The sequence below is a fragment of the Salvelinus sp. IW2-2015 genome, linkage group LG3, assembly GCF_002910315.2.
Source record: "Salvelinus sp. IW2-2015 linkage group LG3, ASM291031v2, whole genome shotgun sequence".
In the NCBI taxonomy this organism is placed as follows: Eukaryota; Metazoa; Chordata; class Actinopteri; order Salmoniformes; family Salmonidae; genus Salvelinus; species Salvelinus sp. IW2-2015.
Window position 1 is genome coordinate 2177005 of NC_036840.1, and position 18816 is coordinate 2195820.

General features: G+C 41.9%; 2 protein-coding genes across 4 annotated transcripts in view; both read right to left on the reverse strand.

Moving 5' to 3' along the window:
- LOC111982305 (V-type proton ATPase subunit S1) overlaps nt 1-9907 on the reverse strand; it is a 28781-nt gene extending 18874 nt beyond the window's left edge. The window contains 4 exon segments of the mRNA XM_070433888.1: nt 60-186; nt 9698-9733; nt 9735-9798; nt 9801-9907. Of these exon segments, the coding sequence (XP_070289989.1) occupies nt 60-186; nt 9698-9733; nt 9735-9798; nt 9801-9819 (246 nt within the window). The 5' untranslated portion in view covers nt 9820-9907.
- Nucleotides 1-18816, reverse strand: part of LOC111982232 (muscarinic acetylcholine receptor M2-like) — a 452193-nt gene that overhangs the window by 137142 nt on the left and 296235 nt on the right. The gene's annotated exons all lie outside the window — the stretch shown is intronic.

The window sequence follows — 18816 nt, forward strand, 5'->3', positions numbered from 1 at the left end:
AGGTTTGTCTGGTGCGTCGTATACGGGTTACTAAGGTGGGTTTGCGCGGTGCGTTTTACCTTGTCCTGCAGGAAGAGCAGTACGTTGCGTGGGGATGACCCCAGGGCGGTCGCCAGGTATGAGCTCAGCTGAGTGACACCCACTATGTGACCAGCAGCAGGAACAGCCTGGGACGGCAGACCAGACCTGACATTGTTCAGGAGGGACCAAACGTTACCAAACAGAGTGCAACAGGGACTTCAACTGAAAAGACTAAGGGGACATATAAGACCAGCAAACCGATGCTGAATTTCCAAATAGAATACAACTTTGTCAATTGGTTAGAATGGAAACTTGGCTTCTGCCTCCCCCAACACCCCCAGATACACAATTGATTACAGTAAAACGCAGCCCTATTGGTTAGGGTTAACCAATCAAGGGTAGTTTGTTTCTTGGCTACTCGGACTGTCAATGGGATGCTGGTCCAAACTCCTCTTAATCTCRCCCCAACTTGTCCAACAAGAAGATATGTAGAATTTCCGTAAGGAAGCGTCTCTATGTTATAGCTTGAACCAGTATCTGGGCAGAGAGGAGACCATGAATGACCAGTCCCTTCTCTGCTCAGTTGGCTACAATTCATTGTCCCATTAGACAGCTCTGCAAGCGTTGTCAAAATACTGTGCCTTCAGAAAAAAACAAAATACGCCCTTTGACTTATTCCACATTTTGTTGTTACAGCGGGAATTCAAAATGGATTAAATAAATACAAATTCTCACCCGTCTACACACAATACCCCATAATGACAATGTGAAAACATGGTGTTAGAATTTTTTGCAAATTTATTGAAAACGAAATACAGAACTATTTACATAAGTATTCACACAWCTCAATACATGTTAGAATCACATTTGGCAGCTATTAGTGTCTTTCTGGGTACGTCTAAGAGCTTTCCACACCATCTTCTTGAAATTCTTCCAAGCGGTTGTTGATCATTGCTAGACAGCCATTTTAAAGCCATATACCTTCAAGCCGATTAAAGTCAAAACTAACTAGGCAACATTTACTGTCTTCTAGGTCAGCAACTCCACTATATATTGGGCCTTGTGTTTTAGGTTAGTGTCCTGCTGAAAGGCGAACTCATCTCCCAGTGTCTGTTGGAAAGCAGACTGAACCAGGCTTTCCTCTAGGATTTTGCCTGGTTAAGGGCTTGTAAGTAAGCATTCCACGGTAATAMCTGTTGTATTGGGCGCATGTGACAAATAACATTTACGCTTAACTCCCTAGCAGGGGTTGTAATGAAATTATTTTCTAATCGTTTGGGAACAGAACCACTATTTTCATCCATGTTGTGCCACTGCTCCTAGCAGAAAAATACAGTTCAGAACCAGTTCAAACCCCTCAAAAAAATGACAGGTTTATATCGTTCCTCTTTTAACCTGTGAAATCATTCATTTATTTTTGACATTTAGCTCATTAAATGACTTCACCAATCAGTGCGGATAGAGCTAGCTAGTTGTTTACATGCGTTATGGACAGAAGTGTAGCCTATGGCGCAAAATGCGACTGAAARTTTGCCGGTGAGTCGAGAGCGAGAGAGGGTTGAGGTGGAGACTTGAAGCGCTGGGCATCTTGTTATGACATGCATTATATTAATTAGGTCCACAGAAATTATACCTAGGAGCGGCTTCTATGGAGGAACATTGAATGTCCTTTGAGCTAACTTGCTAACAAGCTTGTGTGTGCAGAGCAGCACCAGAATGAAAAACACATCTTACCTTTTTGTAGTTAATAAATCCAACGTGCAACATGATAACTAGGCTTATAGTATCCTTAACTAGCTCTGAAAAAGTTAATCCATTCCTCTCTAGCTAATAAAAAAATCTCCCTATCTTCTGAATGAAGCTGGTAAGGTCAGCACAGTAGCCTATGCTAAGGTCAGCACAGTAGCCTATGCTAAGGTCAGCACAGTAGCCTATGCTAAGGTCAGCGCAGTAGCCTATGCTAAGGTCAGCACAGTAGCCTTTGCTAAGGTCAGCACAGTAGCCTATGCTAAGGTCAGCGCAGTAGCCTATGCTAAGGTCAGCGCAGTAGCCTATGCTAAGGTCAGCACAGTAGCCTATGCTAAGGTCAGTAGCCTAGTTGCAATCTACTGCAGAGACAGCCTGGAGAGTTCTGTCCTACTATCCAGGTCTGTACCCAAACAGTTCGAGCTTCCACTTTTAAAAGTCCAACTTTGAAGAAACAAGTCTCTCACCGTTGCCACTTGTTATAGACCTCCCCCTCGGCCCCCAGTTGTGCCCTGGACACTATATGTGAATTGATCGCCCCTCATCGATCTTCAGATTTCGTACTGTTAGGTGACCTAAACTGGGACATGCTTAACACCCCGGCCGTCCTACAATCTAAGCTAGATGCCCTCAAAGAACCTACTAGGTACAACCCTAAATCTGTAACCATGGGCACCTCTGCTGTCTTCAACCTGGATCTCAGCGATCACTGCCTCATTGCCTGCGTGCGTACTGGGTCCGTGGTCAAACGACCACCCCTCATCACTGTCAAACGCTCCCTAAAACACTTCAGCGAGCAGGCCTTTCTAATCGACCTGGCCCAGGTATCCAGGAACCAATATACTCAGTCGGTTAGGAAAGCTAAGGCTATCTTTTTCAAACAGACATTTGCATCCTGTAGCACTAATTCCAAAAAGTTTTGGGACACTAAAGTCCATGGAGAATAWGAGCACCTCCTCCCAGCTGCCCACTGCACTGAGGATAGGAAACACTGTTACCACTGATAAATCCACGATAATCGAAAATTTCAATAAGCATTTTTCCACGGCTGGCCATGCTTTCCACCTGGCTACCCCTACCCCGACCAACACCTCAGCACCCCCTGCAGCAACTTGCGAGCGTCTGCGATGCCAAGGGATAAAATAGAATTCCTTTCAATTTCTGACGCAGATCGCGCTGCAAGTCCTGCRTCTCCCATCTCCTCATTGGTTTATAGAAGCAGGTACCCACGTGCCATCTAATCATTGGTTATACCCACGTGGGTGATTGAAAGACGAACTGTTTTGCCGGTCGTCGTGGTAATATTATGAAAGTTTAGATGCCAATCACCATATAAGTTCAAAGATGAAAAAGCCTGGAAGGAGGAGAGATGACTAGAAACGAGTCGGTTGACAGTTATGTGTGGATTAATTGTCGGAGTAGAGGATCTTGTGCATTTCAGGTAAAATAACTCAATGTTTATATCCCAGGACAAATWAGCTAGCAACAGCAAGCTAGCTAAATAGGACAAATTATCTAGCAAGTGCAAGCTAACTAGCTAAATTTCCATACATGTTTAATGCTTTTCGCCAAATTAATGTAATTGGTTCAGAGTTTGTTTTGATATTTTAACCTGCGTGTTGTGATCACGTTTGGTGTGGGGGGGGACAAAATAAATGTATGCACAATGGCGCACACGCGCAGCCGGTTTGGGTTCCGTGTTAGAGTTACCAGCCCAAATAAATGCTTCAGAGTTCAAGTAACAGACACATCTCAACATCAACTGTTCAGAGGAGACTGCGTGAATCAGGCCTTCATGGTATAATTGCTGCAAAGAAACCACTACTAAAGGACACCAATAAGAAGAGACTTGCTTGGGCCAAGAAACACAAGAAATAGACATTAGACCATTGGAAATCTGTCCTTTGGTCTAGAGTCCAAATGTGAGATTTTTGGTTCCAAATGTGAGACATAGAGTAAGTGAACAAATGATCTCTGCATGTGTGGTTCCCACCGCGAACCACGGAGGTGGTGGTGTGATGGTGCTTTGCTGGTGACAGTCAGTGATTTATTTAGAATTCAAGGAACACTTGACCAGCATGGCTGCCACAGCAATACGCCATCCCAATGTGGTTTGGGCTTAGTGGGACTATCATTTGTTTTTAACAGGACAATGACCGAACACACCTCCAGGCTGTGTAAGAGCTATTTGACCAAGGAGAGTGATGGAGTGCTGCATCAGATGACCTGGCCTCCACAATCACCTGACCCCAACCCAATTGAGTTGGACCGCAGAGTGAAGGAAAAGCAGCCAATAAGTGCTCAGCATATGTGGGAACTCCTTCAAGACGGTTGGAAAAGCATTCCAGGTGAAGCTGGTTGAGAGAATTCCAAGTGTGTGCAAAGCTGTCATCTAGGCAAAGGGTGGCTACTTTGAAGATTGTAAAATATTACTTAGATTTGTTTAACACTTTTTTGGTTAATACATGATTTCATAGTTTTGATGTTTCATAGTTTTGATTATTTCATAGTTTTGATGTCTTCACTATTATTCTACAATGTAGAAGAAAAACCCTTGAAAGAGTAGGTGTCCAAACTTTTGACTGGTACTGTATGCTAACAATATCTTGAATATTACTGTTTACTTGTCAGATACGAAGATGAGTAGAGATGAAGCAGCAACGATCAGCACGAGGAAAATCAGCCAGGAATAACCATTACACACAGAGGGCCGACTGTGGTCTTCGGCAGGGTTTCCCAAACTCAGCACAACACCTGTTCATCCAGAGCTTCCTGAAATGGGTCTCCATGGSCGAGCAGCCCTTTGTATTGCAGACGTCAAGCTTGATGGATTTGCTTTCATTGTTCTGTATTGCTTGGCCATTGCTACCAGGGCCTCACTGTAGTCATCATGCCTGGTCAAGGAACTGAAACCCTTTAGATTGTCTTCCACCAGGTCGGGCGAACCACCAGGTCGGGCGAACCACCAGGTCGGGCGAACCACCAGGTCGGGCGAACCACCAGGTCAGGCGAATCACCAGGTCAGGCGAATCACCAGGTCAGGCGAACCAGGCAGAATGTCTGTTAGATAAACACATGAAATACATGAGGGGAACGTAAACACTGACACAAACAGCATCATTCACATTTAATATTTCTATATTTTCTTGCATATTTTTTTATTTTTATTATTTGGATTTGCGTATAATTGTTAGATATTACGGCACTGTTGGAGCTAGGAACAAGCATTTCTGTTTTTATGTCAGAAGTTAATGTTTTCTGTGGAAAGACAGATGGCTTTGGAATGTGTGGGTGGAGATCATGGAACATAACAATGTCACTGAGGGAGAGAGGGTAATGTATAACGTTTACATTTAGTCAGGATATTCACTGAGGGAGAGGGGTAATGTATAAGTTTACATTATGTCAGGATATGTCACTGAGGAGAGAGGGTAATGTATAAATTTACTATGTCAGGATATGTCACTGAGGGAGAGAGGGTATGTATAATGTTTACATTATGTCAGGATATGTCACTGAGGAGAGAGAGGTAATGTATAATGTTTACATTATGTCAGGATATACACTGAGGGAAGAGGGGTATGTATAATGTTTACATTATGTCAGGATATGTCACTGAGGAGAGAGGGTAATGTATAACATTTACATTATGTCAGGATATGTCACTGAGGGAGAGAGGGTATGTATAATTTACATTATGTCAGATATATCACTGAGGAGAGAGGGTAATGTATCATGTTACATTATGTCAGGATATGTCACTGGGAGAGAGGGTAATGTATAATGTTTACAATGTCAGGATATGTTACTGAGGGAGAGAGGGTAATGTATTATGTTTACATTATGTCAGGATATGTCACTGAGGAGAGAGGGTAATGTATCATGTTTACATTATGTCAGGATATGTCACTGAGGGAGAGAGGGTATATGTCAGGACATGTTATTGTTAGCCATCAGAGATCCTCTGGGGGAGAGGAGACACAGTCTGGGTACCAATAACCATGACAGCCTTGAGTTGGGAGGAGTGATCACTTTGGGGTAGAGTCAGGTCAGATGAAGTGAGGAAGAACAGATATCACTAAGGTTCGTCTTAGCAACAGAGATTCATTGGCTGTTCGTTGTTGGAGGAGGAGACTCAGCCTAGGAGAAAGGGTTAAATATCAGTGTTTGTGTGAAATTTTTGTCTGAATTACAGCTTTAACGACCCTTTGGAAGAATTAAACTTGGTTAAGCTTCTCTAGTGTCGTGAGTTAGTTACTCTGAAAATAAGAACCTAACAACTAAATATAATAAATATGTATGAGTATACCATGGTGTACACACACAACCAGTCAAAAGTTGACCACACCTACTCATTCAACGTTTTTTCTTTATTTTTTTTACATTGTAGATAGTAAAGACATAAAACATATGGAATCATGTAGTAACTAAAAAAAAAAGTGTTACATCTAAATATTTATATTTGAGATTATTCAAATAGCCACCCTTTGCCTTGACAGCGTTGCAGTCTTTGCATTCTCTCAACCAGCTTCATGAGGTAGTCAGCTGGAATGCATTTCAATTAACAGGTGTGCCTTGTTAAAAATGTTGGTCTGATGAGTACAAATGTTAGAGTTTTGGTTACAAACACCATGTCTTTGTGAGACGCAGAGTAAGTGAACAGATGATCTCTGCATGTGTGGTTCCCACCGTGAAGCATGGAGGAGGTGTGATTGTGTTCCCACCGTGAAGCATGGAGGAGGTGTGATGGTGCTTTGCTGGTGACTGATTAATTTAGAATTCAAGGCACACTAACCAGCATGGCTACCACAGCATTCTGCAGCGATACGCCATCCCATCTGGTTTGCGCTTAGTGGAGCTACCATTTGTTTTTCAACAGGACAATGACCCAAAACACACCTCCAGGCTGTGTAAGGCTATTTGACCAAGGAGAGCGATGGAGTGCTGTATCAGATGACCTGGCCTCCACAATCACCCGACCTCAACCCAATTGAGATGGTTGGATGAGTCCGACCTTAGAGTGAAGGAGAAGCAGCCAACAAGTGCTCAGCATATGTGGAACTCCTTCAAGACTGGTGGTTGTTGGTTGAGCTGGTTGAGAGAATGCCAAGTGTGCAAGCTTTCATCAGGCAAAGGGTTGTTACTTTGAAGAATCTCAAATATATTTTGATTTGTTTAACACCTTTACTGGTTACTACATGATTCCATATGTTTATTTCATAGTTTTGTCTTCACTATTATTCTACAATGTAGAAAATAGTAAAATAAAGAAAAACCCTTGAATGAGTAGGTGTCCAAACTCTCGACTGTAGTGAATCAGAAAGTATTCTGACAGCCACATTGTGTTGACACCTATCATGAGCTTGAACAAAATAAATGGATTCATTCTTCTCATTTCTACAAAACAGAAAAATGATTTACTGGTATAGGGTAGGAGACCATAAATAGCAACATAACTAAACAAACAAGAAATGTGTGTGAGAGAGAAAGACCGTGTGTGACACAACAGTGTTGCTTACCTTAAACACGCTGTCCTTTACTTGGTTTTGTGACAGCATCCCTCAGTGACTCCTGACTTGTGTCTTCTGTAGCCCACTGAACGGCTTTACTCCATTGGACAGGATGCCTATAAAGCACAGTGGTCCATTTGTGTGAGCCTCTCCTCATAGGAACAGACATGTTTCCTGTACCCATGAGTATCAACTCGATGATTTAAGAAAATGATTTAGTCACAGTGATATTCACTGACAACTACATAGGGTCATCAAATGTGTGTGCATGCCAGCTAAAGACTCGTTTCTCATCATGAATTCATTACATTCATTAAAATCATCAATCTGTCTTAACCTTCAAATTGTGCAAACCATCAATTGTGGCTACTCAGTGCATTTCTCTCTCCTTCCCTCTCCTAAATAATCACCCCATTCGTACAAATGTGCGCAACCGCGACATTCAAACGAGGCTACAAAGAAAACGAAATGTAGCGATGTGTTGACTTCAACATCGGGGTGTGAACTAGGTTTCTTATTCAAGCGTTGATCGACATGGTATGGTTCTCTAGTATTGGAGAAAAGTTAAAAAACGGACCCGCCGTTACATCGTGACGTGTCATGTCGTAACGTACAGCACGCATAAAGCAACTATTCTGTCTTACAATCTCTCTCCACCAGGTGTAGCACTTCTCTCATCGTTTAAAACAAGAAATGACAGTGACGGGGGTAAGGGGGGGATACCTAGTCATTTTTTTGCGTCATCATTGCATGCGATCCTCATTCTCATAGCCGCTGTTTACTTCTAAGATCACTTTAGCCCGCCCTAAAAACCCGATTCAAATTCGACACAAACCTTCAAATAGGTATGTAATGACATTATATAAAATCTTTATAGTGGTTTATTTACATTTTAGAGGCGATAAGGTGATAAGTTGGACAAATCGAGTGAAAAAAAAAGCAATTTTCCCACAACATCTCTCCTTCTCACTATCACGCATTAGTTTCGCTTCCCCACCCGCCATTTTTTAAAAAGACCCGACGGGGCTCATTGCCTGCTTTAATTATACAAAACGGGCAGCATTTAGGTCATGTAATTGATTCTGTTGGAAAGGGGAGAATTATTGCTTTACAATGGTATTGACATTACAGTTGATCTGGAAGTATTACGTTTTTGGGCGCCTAAAATAAGGGCAATTGTACGGACCAAGGCGATGTACGAGTTGGTACGTTACTCAGTGCATTTTTTCTCACTTTGTCACAACCCAGAAAACTGAGACCAGCAAGATTAAAACCATGAATGAAAGTAACAATCACTAGTCAAAATACAAAATATCCCATACATAAAGACTCATTTTAAGCTATTATACGAGAATGACTGGTATTTACCTAGCTGTCGCGCTTTTCCATTCATCTTCTCATTATGGAGGTGAGAGAACTCGCTCGCTATGTTTTGACTGGTGTCACCTCTATGCTAATGACCAAAAACCTGCTAGCTAGCTAACCAACAACTTCTAACAATGTATTTGAAAGACAAGTGATCATTGTGCAAATGTATTGTTTTAAATAAACATTGGAGACAAAGGGTGCGTTCGTAAATTCACTCTGGCTATTCCGATTTCAGAGCACTTCGTTTTGAATGTGCCAGAGCTCAGAATAACTGACGAATTTACTAACGCTCAACACCCTTGAATATGGTCGGTGTCGACAAAAATGGTAATTAAATTGTTACCAGCAGCAATTAGTTACCAACCCTCTGGATAAATACAAACAGCCTACCCAGCTCTGATAGGTGGAGTAAATTGTCAGAGTGAGGTGTTCTCTCATTTATGTAGCTAGCAAGCCAGCCAACGTTAGCCAATTAGCTTGGGTGCATGACTGCCGTTGTGAGGTCTAAACACTGGGGATTAATCCTACTCCTCCGCCAGAGCGTCCACTGTGCGCTCTGAATAACCCGAGAGAAAACACGGGATTAATCCTACTCCTCCTGCCAGAGCGTCCCATGGTGCGCTCTGAATAACCCGAGAGCGAAACAGACGCTCGGAATTTACAAACGCTCAGAGGGCACTCTGGCACTCCAGATTGGATTGATGAACACATTTGAAAATATTGTTTAGTTAGCCCATGTAAACAGATCAGTGGGCTAACTAGGTAAACGGCTTGCTAGCTCGATGAGGACATGACCTAAACTAACTACATCTCATATGGCCAACATAATAGTACATTCTTACTGGCTAGTGGCTTCACATATGAAATTGTCACGATATTTATTTTTTTAATTGTCACGATAAACGTAGCTAGCTAGGTATCGAGCAAGCAAATACGTTTGGACAATATGAATATCCCCACTATGAGTATGAATGACAAGAGTCAACCGCCTTGCACGGCTAGAAACGCACCCCATATCAGAGACCAAAACCAACCACACACACCGCCCTTACCCTTCACTCGTCCACAGCATCAGCGGCACCTGTTGTCACATTTCCGGAGGAGAAGGTGCACAACATGGCTAGAAATGCCGCCATACAGACCCGACCAGCATCATCCTCTGCTCAGCCGCCATCTTCCTCGGGAGTACTACCAAAGATGTTCTACTGTGGTCCTACAGGAAGTGACGACGTGCCCGTCGCCCGCAGATCACGAGACCCAACCGTGTCTTATTGGGCGCGTTGAGTGATAGCCGAGTGTAGACGGAAGTCATCGAGTAAAGTCGGGAGGTAAATAGGCACCGACACCAATACATTGACAATTATGCTATTTCTAGGAAACGTGACAGTAGCTAGTTTCCATTCCAATTGGCGACAGATTTTAATGTGAATATTCTAGAATCCGCATAAAGAAACGTGCGCATTTTCTCATCAGTGGTATTTTTAAAATGTATTTAACTAGGCAAGTCAGTTATAGTTAAGAACAATTCTTATTTCAATGACGGCCTAGGAACAGTGGGTTAACTGCCTTGTTCAGGAGCAGAACGACACATGTTTACCTTGTCAGCTCGGGGATCCGATATTCAACATTACAGTTACTAGTCCAACACTCTAACCACTAGGCTATGTTGCCCCGTATGTTCCCACCAAATGGACTTGTTGCAGATACAAATCAGTGTGATGACATACTGCACACAAAATGTATTTTTCGCTTAAATTTGGACCAAATAAAAATCTAAAATTCAATATGTTTTGCTTTGCATTTTCAACTCTACCGATAGTTTTGTCCCAAACTGCTGTGTTCAATAATGTGTCTACTCTGGTCTTGGCAACCTGCGCTCTAGCCAACAGTTTGCGATACAGTGAAGCTGTGCGGGTTATCTAGTCTAGCTGCAGGTAAACTGCAGGTTGTGTAGTCTATATGATGAGAGTATTATGGATAAGAGAGAGAATATTTGTATTTGACAAACGGCAGTCAAGCATCGATCATCATGTCACCAGAATAAGTCCCTCGGTATTTATTGGAAAGCAGCATCAGGACCATCACCGTGACCTTTCACCACCCTGTGAAGTTCATCATCATTTATTTCATCTGTAGCGCAAACAAACTGCATGGATTACGCGTCGTAGTGGGATGACCGCACAACATATCATCACGTGACTCCGAATGTTCTTCATATGATCGTTACTATTCAATATTTGCGCATAAAGACGTTTCCACCGCAATTTTCCGCATAATTAATTTTCACGACAAAAAAAAAATCCCAGCATCCACAGTTTTTATGAGAGTAAAGTCACACTGTCAAAAAAATAATCAGGAGACTGTATGGAGCCAGATAGCTGCCAAAAGGTTGAACGTAGGTATCTTTGAGTAGTATAGACCATACATAAATTGTTAGGAGGATCGTAAGAAAAGCGTTAAACATGACATGTAATAGTTAAATTAGATCTGTAAATCCTATGTTACGACTATGAATGAACATTTACACGTTCAATTATTACTTTATCTTCCCTTCAATCTGTTACAGATCTTTTTTATATGTACAAACTGTCAGGAATGTGGCATCTGCAAAGGACATAGCAACATAGCTAGTGTTAATGTTGATGTTACAGTTACTAGAGAAATGAGACGAAGTTAAAACGCTGGACAGGGTGGATCGGTATATAGTAAGACAGTTTATTCAGAGGTATGATATCTGACAAATCGTGCTGCACGGTTCCGTTTGTCAAGTTCCTAGCGAACTATCAAAAAGGAGTCCCCATACATAGTGTCCAATGCATTTTATACAGGTAATGACGTAGGTAGATTCTGGCAGCTCGTGCTGCTGACTGGTCGTCGGTAGTGGAGGATCGTCCCCTTCAGGCTGATATCAATGTCTCATTGGTTCATGGTAATGTTCTTTGTTCGTGGAACTCCCGCCTGAAACAGGGGTTTGTGTGGTGTATGCATGCGCGTGCTCGTTGAGTGCCATGCCGGTCTGGGTTGTCTCTTGCATTGACAAGATGTTGATGCAGACACCAGCAACTGGCGCCTGAGGTCAGAGCGCCCCCCTGAGGTCAGAGCGCCCCCTGCCTTATCAGTGCTCATAAACGGTTTGTGTCAGCCATCTCTCTCTGTGTGTGTGTGGGAGTAAGGTTAGTATCTGGCACAGGCAGAACGGGTTCATCTGTGGGGTGCAGCAAAGTGTTACAACAAAATCTACTTTAGTAAAAAAGACATTATGTCAGCATTGTAGCTATGTGTTAAAGTCACATAAAAACATCATTTATTACACTAGTCGAAGTTAGCTAGTCAAACAAACAACTAAAGGACATGGCGACCGTAGCTAGTCGAAGTTAGCTAGTCAATCAAACAACTAAAGGACATAGCGAACGTAGCTAGTCGAAGATGTCTAGTCAATAAAGCAACTCTTGCTTTGCAGCAAAAAGTCCAGAGCTTGTTTTAGACCTGCCTTCAATAACGACGTTATACCAGTAGATGGCGTAGTAGAGGCTTGGACCTCCAGCTAATGACTTGTGTGAGAATGATACTATAAAGACACGGAAGAGTCTTGTCTAGAATAACCGCCTGAGCTACAAATCAGAAAGTAAATATGATTTAGTCTAGGCCTATTCCGCTATCTAAATATGCCATGCTGTTGTGTGTTATTTAATGGACATTTAATTGCATAAATTGTATAGCCACGTGGGGCTAATGTGGTGATCATGTAACCTAATGAATCACACTTGTCCCAGTATTTAGGAGCACGGACTGTAGGCCTTATATTAGGCTTTTTGACTGTTGTATTAGTGAATTCCACTCTGTATGGAGGCTTGTTACAGCCATTTGCGTTGCTCAACCCCATCACACAGAGGATATATACATATCAATAAATGAGACAAAACAAAATATCAAGTCTTGGCTATGACCTGTCCTGAGCTAAATAGCCAAGGGGTCCCAAATGGTCAAGACTACCTCCAGCCTATTCTTATTGCCAMATCTGTTTTCCCTATCAGCCACTACATGTGCTTCTTTCTGTTTCACATGTATTTAGAGGCCTGTGAACTAAGGTCTCTTTTAAAGGGGAGGCCTATAATAAAAACAGTTATAAAAAAACGAATATAATTCAAAGATTATTCCGCAAGACACCAGTACGTGAAATGAGAGCCTAAATTGCAATGCCTACAAGTTGAAAGGCTATTTTTTTTATTTCGATTAGGCCTAAATTAAAATATTGAATTATTAAGGGATAGGCAAAGAACTCCTCCTCGCAACCAATGTAGATAAGTTTGAATACACACATGGATTTCGAATAACAGAATGGATATTCTGTTCTCTTTGATTTTGTTCTATTGCACTCAGACACATGACTGAACGGATGTACTGAAACTGATGAAGGAATTAATAAATGTTCAATATACAGGTGGGGCAAAAAAAGTATTTAGTCTAGCCACCCAATTGGTGCAAGTTCTCCATTAAAAAGATGAGAGAGGCTGTAATTTTCATGCATAGGTACACTTAACTATGACAGACAAAATGAGAAATCCAGAAAATCACATTGGTAGGATTTTTTATGACTTTATTTGCAATTATGGTGGAAAATAAGTATTTGGTCAATAACAAAAGTTTATTCAATATTTGTTTTTATTTCAGCAATACCCGTTGGCTGACAGGTGTATAAAACAAGCAGAAGCAATGCAATCTCCATAGACACTTGGCAGTAGAATGGCCTTCTGAAGTGCTCAGTGACTTTCAATGTGCACGTCAGTAGATGCCACCCTTTCCACAAGTCAGTTCCTCAAATGCTGCCCTGCTAGAGCTGCCCGGTCACTGTAGTGCTGTTATTTTGTGAAGTGGAAACGTCTAGGAGAAAAACGCCTCAGCCGCGAAGTGGTAGAACACACAAAGCTACAGAAGGAACACCGGTGCTGAAGCCGGCGTAGCAACATCAGCAAAGAATGTTTCATCGGGAGCTTTCATGAATGTGGTTTCCATGGCCAAGCAGGCGATAAACCCTAAGAATCACCAAGCGCAATGCAAGCGTCGACTGGAGTGGTGTAAAGCTGCCGCCATTGGACTCTGGACGCAGTGGAAATGCATTCTCTGGACTGATGAATACGCTTCACCATCTGGCAAGTCCGACGGACGATCTGGTTGGCGTATGCAGAGATATAGAACGCTACTGCCAAATGCCATAGTGCCAACTGTAAAGTTTGGGAGGAGATAAGGGTCTGGGGCTGTTTTTCAATGGTTCGGGCTAGGCCCCTTAGTACCAGTGAAGGGAAATCTTAACACTAGCAGATACAATGACATTCCTAGATGATTCTGCGCTTCCACTTTGTGGCAAGTTTGGGGAAGGCCCTTTCCTGTTTCAGAAATGACATGCCCCATGAGCGAGGGTCAGACATAAATGTTTTTGTTTGAGATCAGTGTGAAAGAACTTGACTGGCCTGTAAGAGCCCTTGACATCAACGCATCGAACTTTGGGATGAATTTGGGGGAACGCCGACTGTAGCCAGGCTATTCGCCCCAACATCAATCGCACAACCTCACTAATGCTTCTGGTGGTGATGGAAGCAGTCCCGCAGGCATGTTCCAACATCTAGTGGAAGCCTTCCAAGAAGAGTGGAGGCTGTTTATAGCAGCAATGTTCAACATCTAAGTTGGAAAGCCTCCCAGAAGAGTGGAAGGCTGTTACAGCAGCAATGTTTCCCAACCCAAAAACATCTAGTTGGAAAGCCTTCCAGAAGAGTGGAGGCTGTTATAGCAGCATGTTCCAACATCTAGTGCGAAAGCCTTCCCAGAAGAGTGAGGCTGTTATAGCAGGCATATGTTCCAACATCTAGTGGAAGCCTTCAGAAGAGTTGGAGGCTGTAATAAGCAGCAAAGGGGATCACTCATATTATGACTTCCCAGAAGAGGAAGGCTGCTAATAGCAGCAAGGGGGACAATCATATTAATGACTTCCCTGAAGATGGAGGCCTGTTATTGCCGCAAAGGGGGGGACCAACTCCATATTAATGACTTCCAGAAGAGTGGAGGACCTGTTATAGCAGCAAAGGGGGACAACTTCCATATTAATGACTTCCCGAAGAGAGAAGGCTAGTTATAGCAGCAAAGAGGGGGGAAACTCCATATTAAATGATTCCCAGAAAGAGAGAAGGCTTGTTATAGGGAGCAAAGGGGGGGACACCTCCATATTAATGACTTCTAGAAGGGTGGAGACTGTTTATGGCGCAAGGGGGGATCAACTCATATTATGACTTCCTCAGAAGAGTGGGGGCTGTTATAGCAGCAAAGGGGGTCAACTCCCATAATTAATGTTACTTCCCGAAGAGTGGAGGGCTTGTTATAGCAGCAAGGGGGTCTAAACTCCATATTTAATGCTTCCAGAAGAGTGGAGGTGTTATAGCAGCAAAGGGGGTCAACTCCATATTAATGCTTCCCAGAAGCGTGGAGGCTGTTTATCGCAGCAAAGGGGGGACCAATCATATTAATGACTGTTCCTGAAGAGTGGAGGCTGTGTATAGCAACAAAAGGGGGGACCAACTCCATATTTGCCCATGATTTTGGAATGAGATATTACGAGCAGGTGTCCACATACTTTTGGTGAATGTAGTGTCGTCCCCTTCTTCAAAACACTTGTCATATATACTTGACTTGATAACTGACCACACTGTTATCGCTAGGAGTTAGATTCTTCAACTTGGTCAATGGTCACATCCTTTAATACACAGGGTACTGATATGAGTAGGAAACGTGAACATCCCGGCCAGCAACAAAAACACTTTATTCGGAACTTGTGGCCAGTCATCAGACATCGTATTCTGCTTCTCATTGGCTAGAATGTCCACTGATCCCGACTTGAATGAGTTGTTTCCTAACTTTTGACCGGTAGTATATGTACTAATAGCGTATCAACGCCACCAGATTCAAATGTTATTGGTCACCATACACATGGTTAGAGATGTTTATTGGTCCACAGGTTAGCAGATGTTAGTTGGTCACAATGGTTAGGAGATGTTATGGTCAATGGTTAGAGATGTTTTGGTCACATGGTTAGGAGATGTTTATTGGTCACATGGTTAGCAGATTGTTAATTGGTCAATGGTTAGTAGATGTTTATTTGGTCACTGGTTACAGATGTTAATTGGTCCATACACATGGTTAGCCAGATGTTTTGGTCACTATACATGGTTTAGCAGATGTTATTGGTCACATACACATGGTTAGCAGATTTATTGGTCCACAGTTAACATGGTTAGCCAGATGTTATTCGGTCACATACGAATGGTTAGCAGACGTTAATGGTCCATACACATGGTAGGCAGACGTTGTTGGTCATACACTGGTTAGCCAGATGTTTGTTGGTCACATCACCTGTTAGCAAATGTTGTTGCACAACACCTGGTTATGCAGATGGTTATTGGTCACATACACTGGTTAGCAGAGATGTTATTGGTCACATACACCTGGTTAGCCAGATGTTTTGGTCAAATACCCACCTGGTTAGCAGATTTATTGGTCACATACACTGGTTAGCTGATGTTATTCGGTCAATACACCTGGTTAGCAGATGTTATTTTTGGTCACATACACATGGTTGCAGATGTATTGGTCACATACACAATGTTAGCAGATTGTTATTGGTCACATACCCATGTTAGGCAGATGTTATTGGTCACATACACGCACCTGTGACGCTGTTGTCCACGGGTCTATTTGTGGATCAGCCATTGTGAGGAAGACTTTTACACTTTTAAGAATGGAGATAAGTCTTCATGACGCTGCCCATGATGTCAACAGAAATACGATGTCACAAGAGCTATGAATGTCAGCAGTCAAAGATGAGTCCTCAATTCTGGTGCTCTTCACCAGCGTATCTTGCAGCACCGTCCGCCGATAAGAGATTTATGAAATGGGTTTGGGCATAGTTATCGATACTTGTTCATGGTGCAAATCAATCATGTTCTGGTTGCTTATTCAGTTTGTCAACTTGTCCCGCCGTCGGTTATTATATGAACCCACATAGTTAGAACGATCGGAATATTGAGCATATTAGTAAGCTCTATAATCACGATTTTTGTATAACGATTTATATGAACAGATCCCAAGATGAACCAATAAAGCTTTGGCTGTCGAATTAGATAGCTGGTGTTGTTAAATTCTGCCTGACGCAAATTCTAAATATATACACTCGCACTAATTGGATAGTGTAGAAATGGTCCCATGTAGCGAGTTATATAGAACAGCTATGTGTATGTGTGAAGCCGGTTCGCGTGTGTGGTAGTGACCTCTCAACTAATTTCATATATCACTACGAGAACGCAGTGTTCTAACAAGTGCTATGGCGTGCTGCTCGATGTGGCGTCTTTGTGAACTCCAGTTGTTGGAAGGACGACTCACCACTGTCCCGTGGATTTCTCTCCGTCCGGCTGTAGGCGACTAAGGGGCATGGGCACGCTACGTCGTGGACCGAACATAGCCTTTCAAAAGAGAAAGATCGCTGAATCACTTTTATTTTAGTGTTGGCTTCATAGCAGCATAGCAAGGCGTGTTTGTCAAAATATTCGATGGCAATGCGAGATCTTAGATGAAGAGTACTTTTTTTAGCTGTGTAGATATTTTTAGAGGTGTATTGCCATTATTGGATCCATTTTTTTGGAGTGGGGGAAGTGGGCTGGTATGTCTTATTGGGCAGTGCATTTGTTGTTGCGTTAGTAAGAAAATAATAGGGGCGCGGTTAAGATCCACTCTCTAAGACTTCCAATAACATAGTTGGTAAGAAAAACGCTTCTGAATTCCATTACAAAATCGAATAATGTTGATTCTGTCAATTATTAATGCCTTTGTGGTATTACATGAATTCAAGAATGGTGTAGTGGTTTAATACTCTTAATTGGATACGAATCGCTAATATATATTATTCCTTTTCTCACTAATTAAATACATTGTGGCTAGCTCATAACCATAGAGCGCAAGTTTTATGATGTAAATCGAATAAAATAAAGTGGCTCTAGTTGTCATGACAGGGCATGGCCACATTGGTGATGTTCTGTTTAGATAGTTGCAGAAAACATAGGTTTGGTTGTATTCACGGACATGTTTTCCTTAAATTCACTGTATATCTTTCCACATTGATTCAATGCAATCTGCCCATCAAATGTGTCTACTTCACAAAAACGTTGTCATACATGCATTCCTAACAATATATACCAGGATCAGCCTACGATGAAAAAAGATAAAATTTAAGCAAATAAGATATAGACTAAGGTATCTCCCTCTTTATCCGGTAAGTGACATTTGATATTGTCACAAATTCATAAAACAGTCAAAAAGTTAGGGATTAGTGTTAGATACAAGTTACTTATGGTAAAGAATAATGAGATCGACTTGTTAAAAGTTGGCTACGTAGGATGCAGTAATCAAGTATATACCAAGCGAGTAGGTTTGTGTCTAGGTTGCTGTTAGTCTGTAACTGATGTATCGCTGATTATCGGAAACTTTTTGGACTTTACGAGAGAAACTTGAGTTGAGAGAGACTACGAGATAGAGAAAACAGAGTACATTATAGACATAAGAGAAGGAAGAAGATAGATGAAGGGACAATGGTGCAATATGGCATACTTATGTGATTATAGAGACCCACGTTAGTTTTCTCATCTGACGCTGGCATATAGTAAGTATAACTGCTCAGCGTTTCTAGCCTATATTTGAACTGCTCTCAAAGGACAGGGACAGAGTAAGATAAGAACCATTTACAGGTCTCTCATTCTAATCTTAATCTACTCTTCACAGTGAGACTGTCTGTTCCTGTGTACATCCCTCTACCAGCCTCTGATCTGGTGACCTCCTAAACACAATGCTTTGTTTTTCTAAATTAATGTCTGAGTGTTGAGTGTACCCCTGGCTATCCGTTAAATATAAAAAACACGAACCAATTGTGCTCTGGTTTGCTTAATATAAGGAATTTGAAATTATTTTACTTTTACATTTGGATACTTAAGTACATTTTGCAATTGATGTTGGTCACCGTTAATTGCTATTCACTTCCATAAGTATTTGTTAAACAATTAAACTCTTTTAAGTAATATTTTTATCGATGTGATGTATTGATCGTAGCGGACTTTCCATTCTTTCTTCAGACGATTTA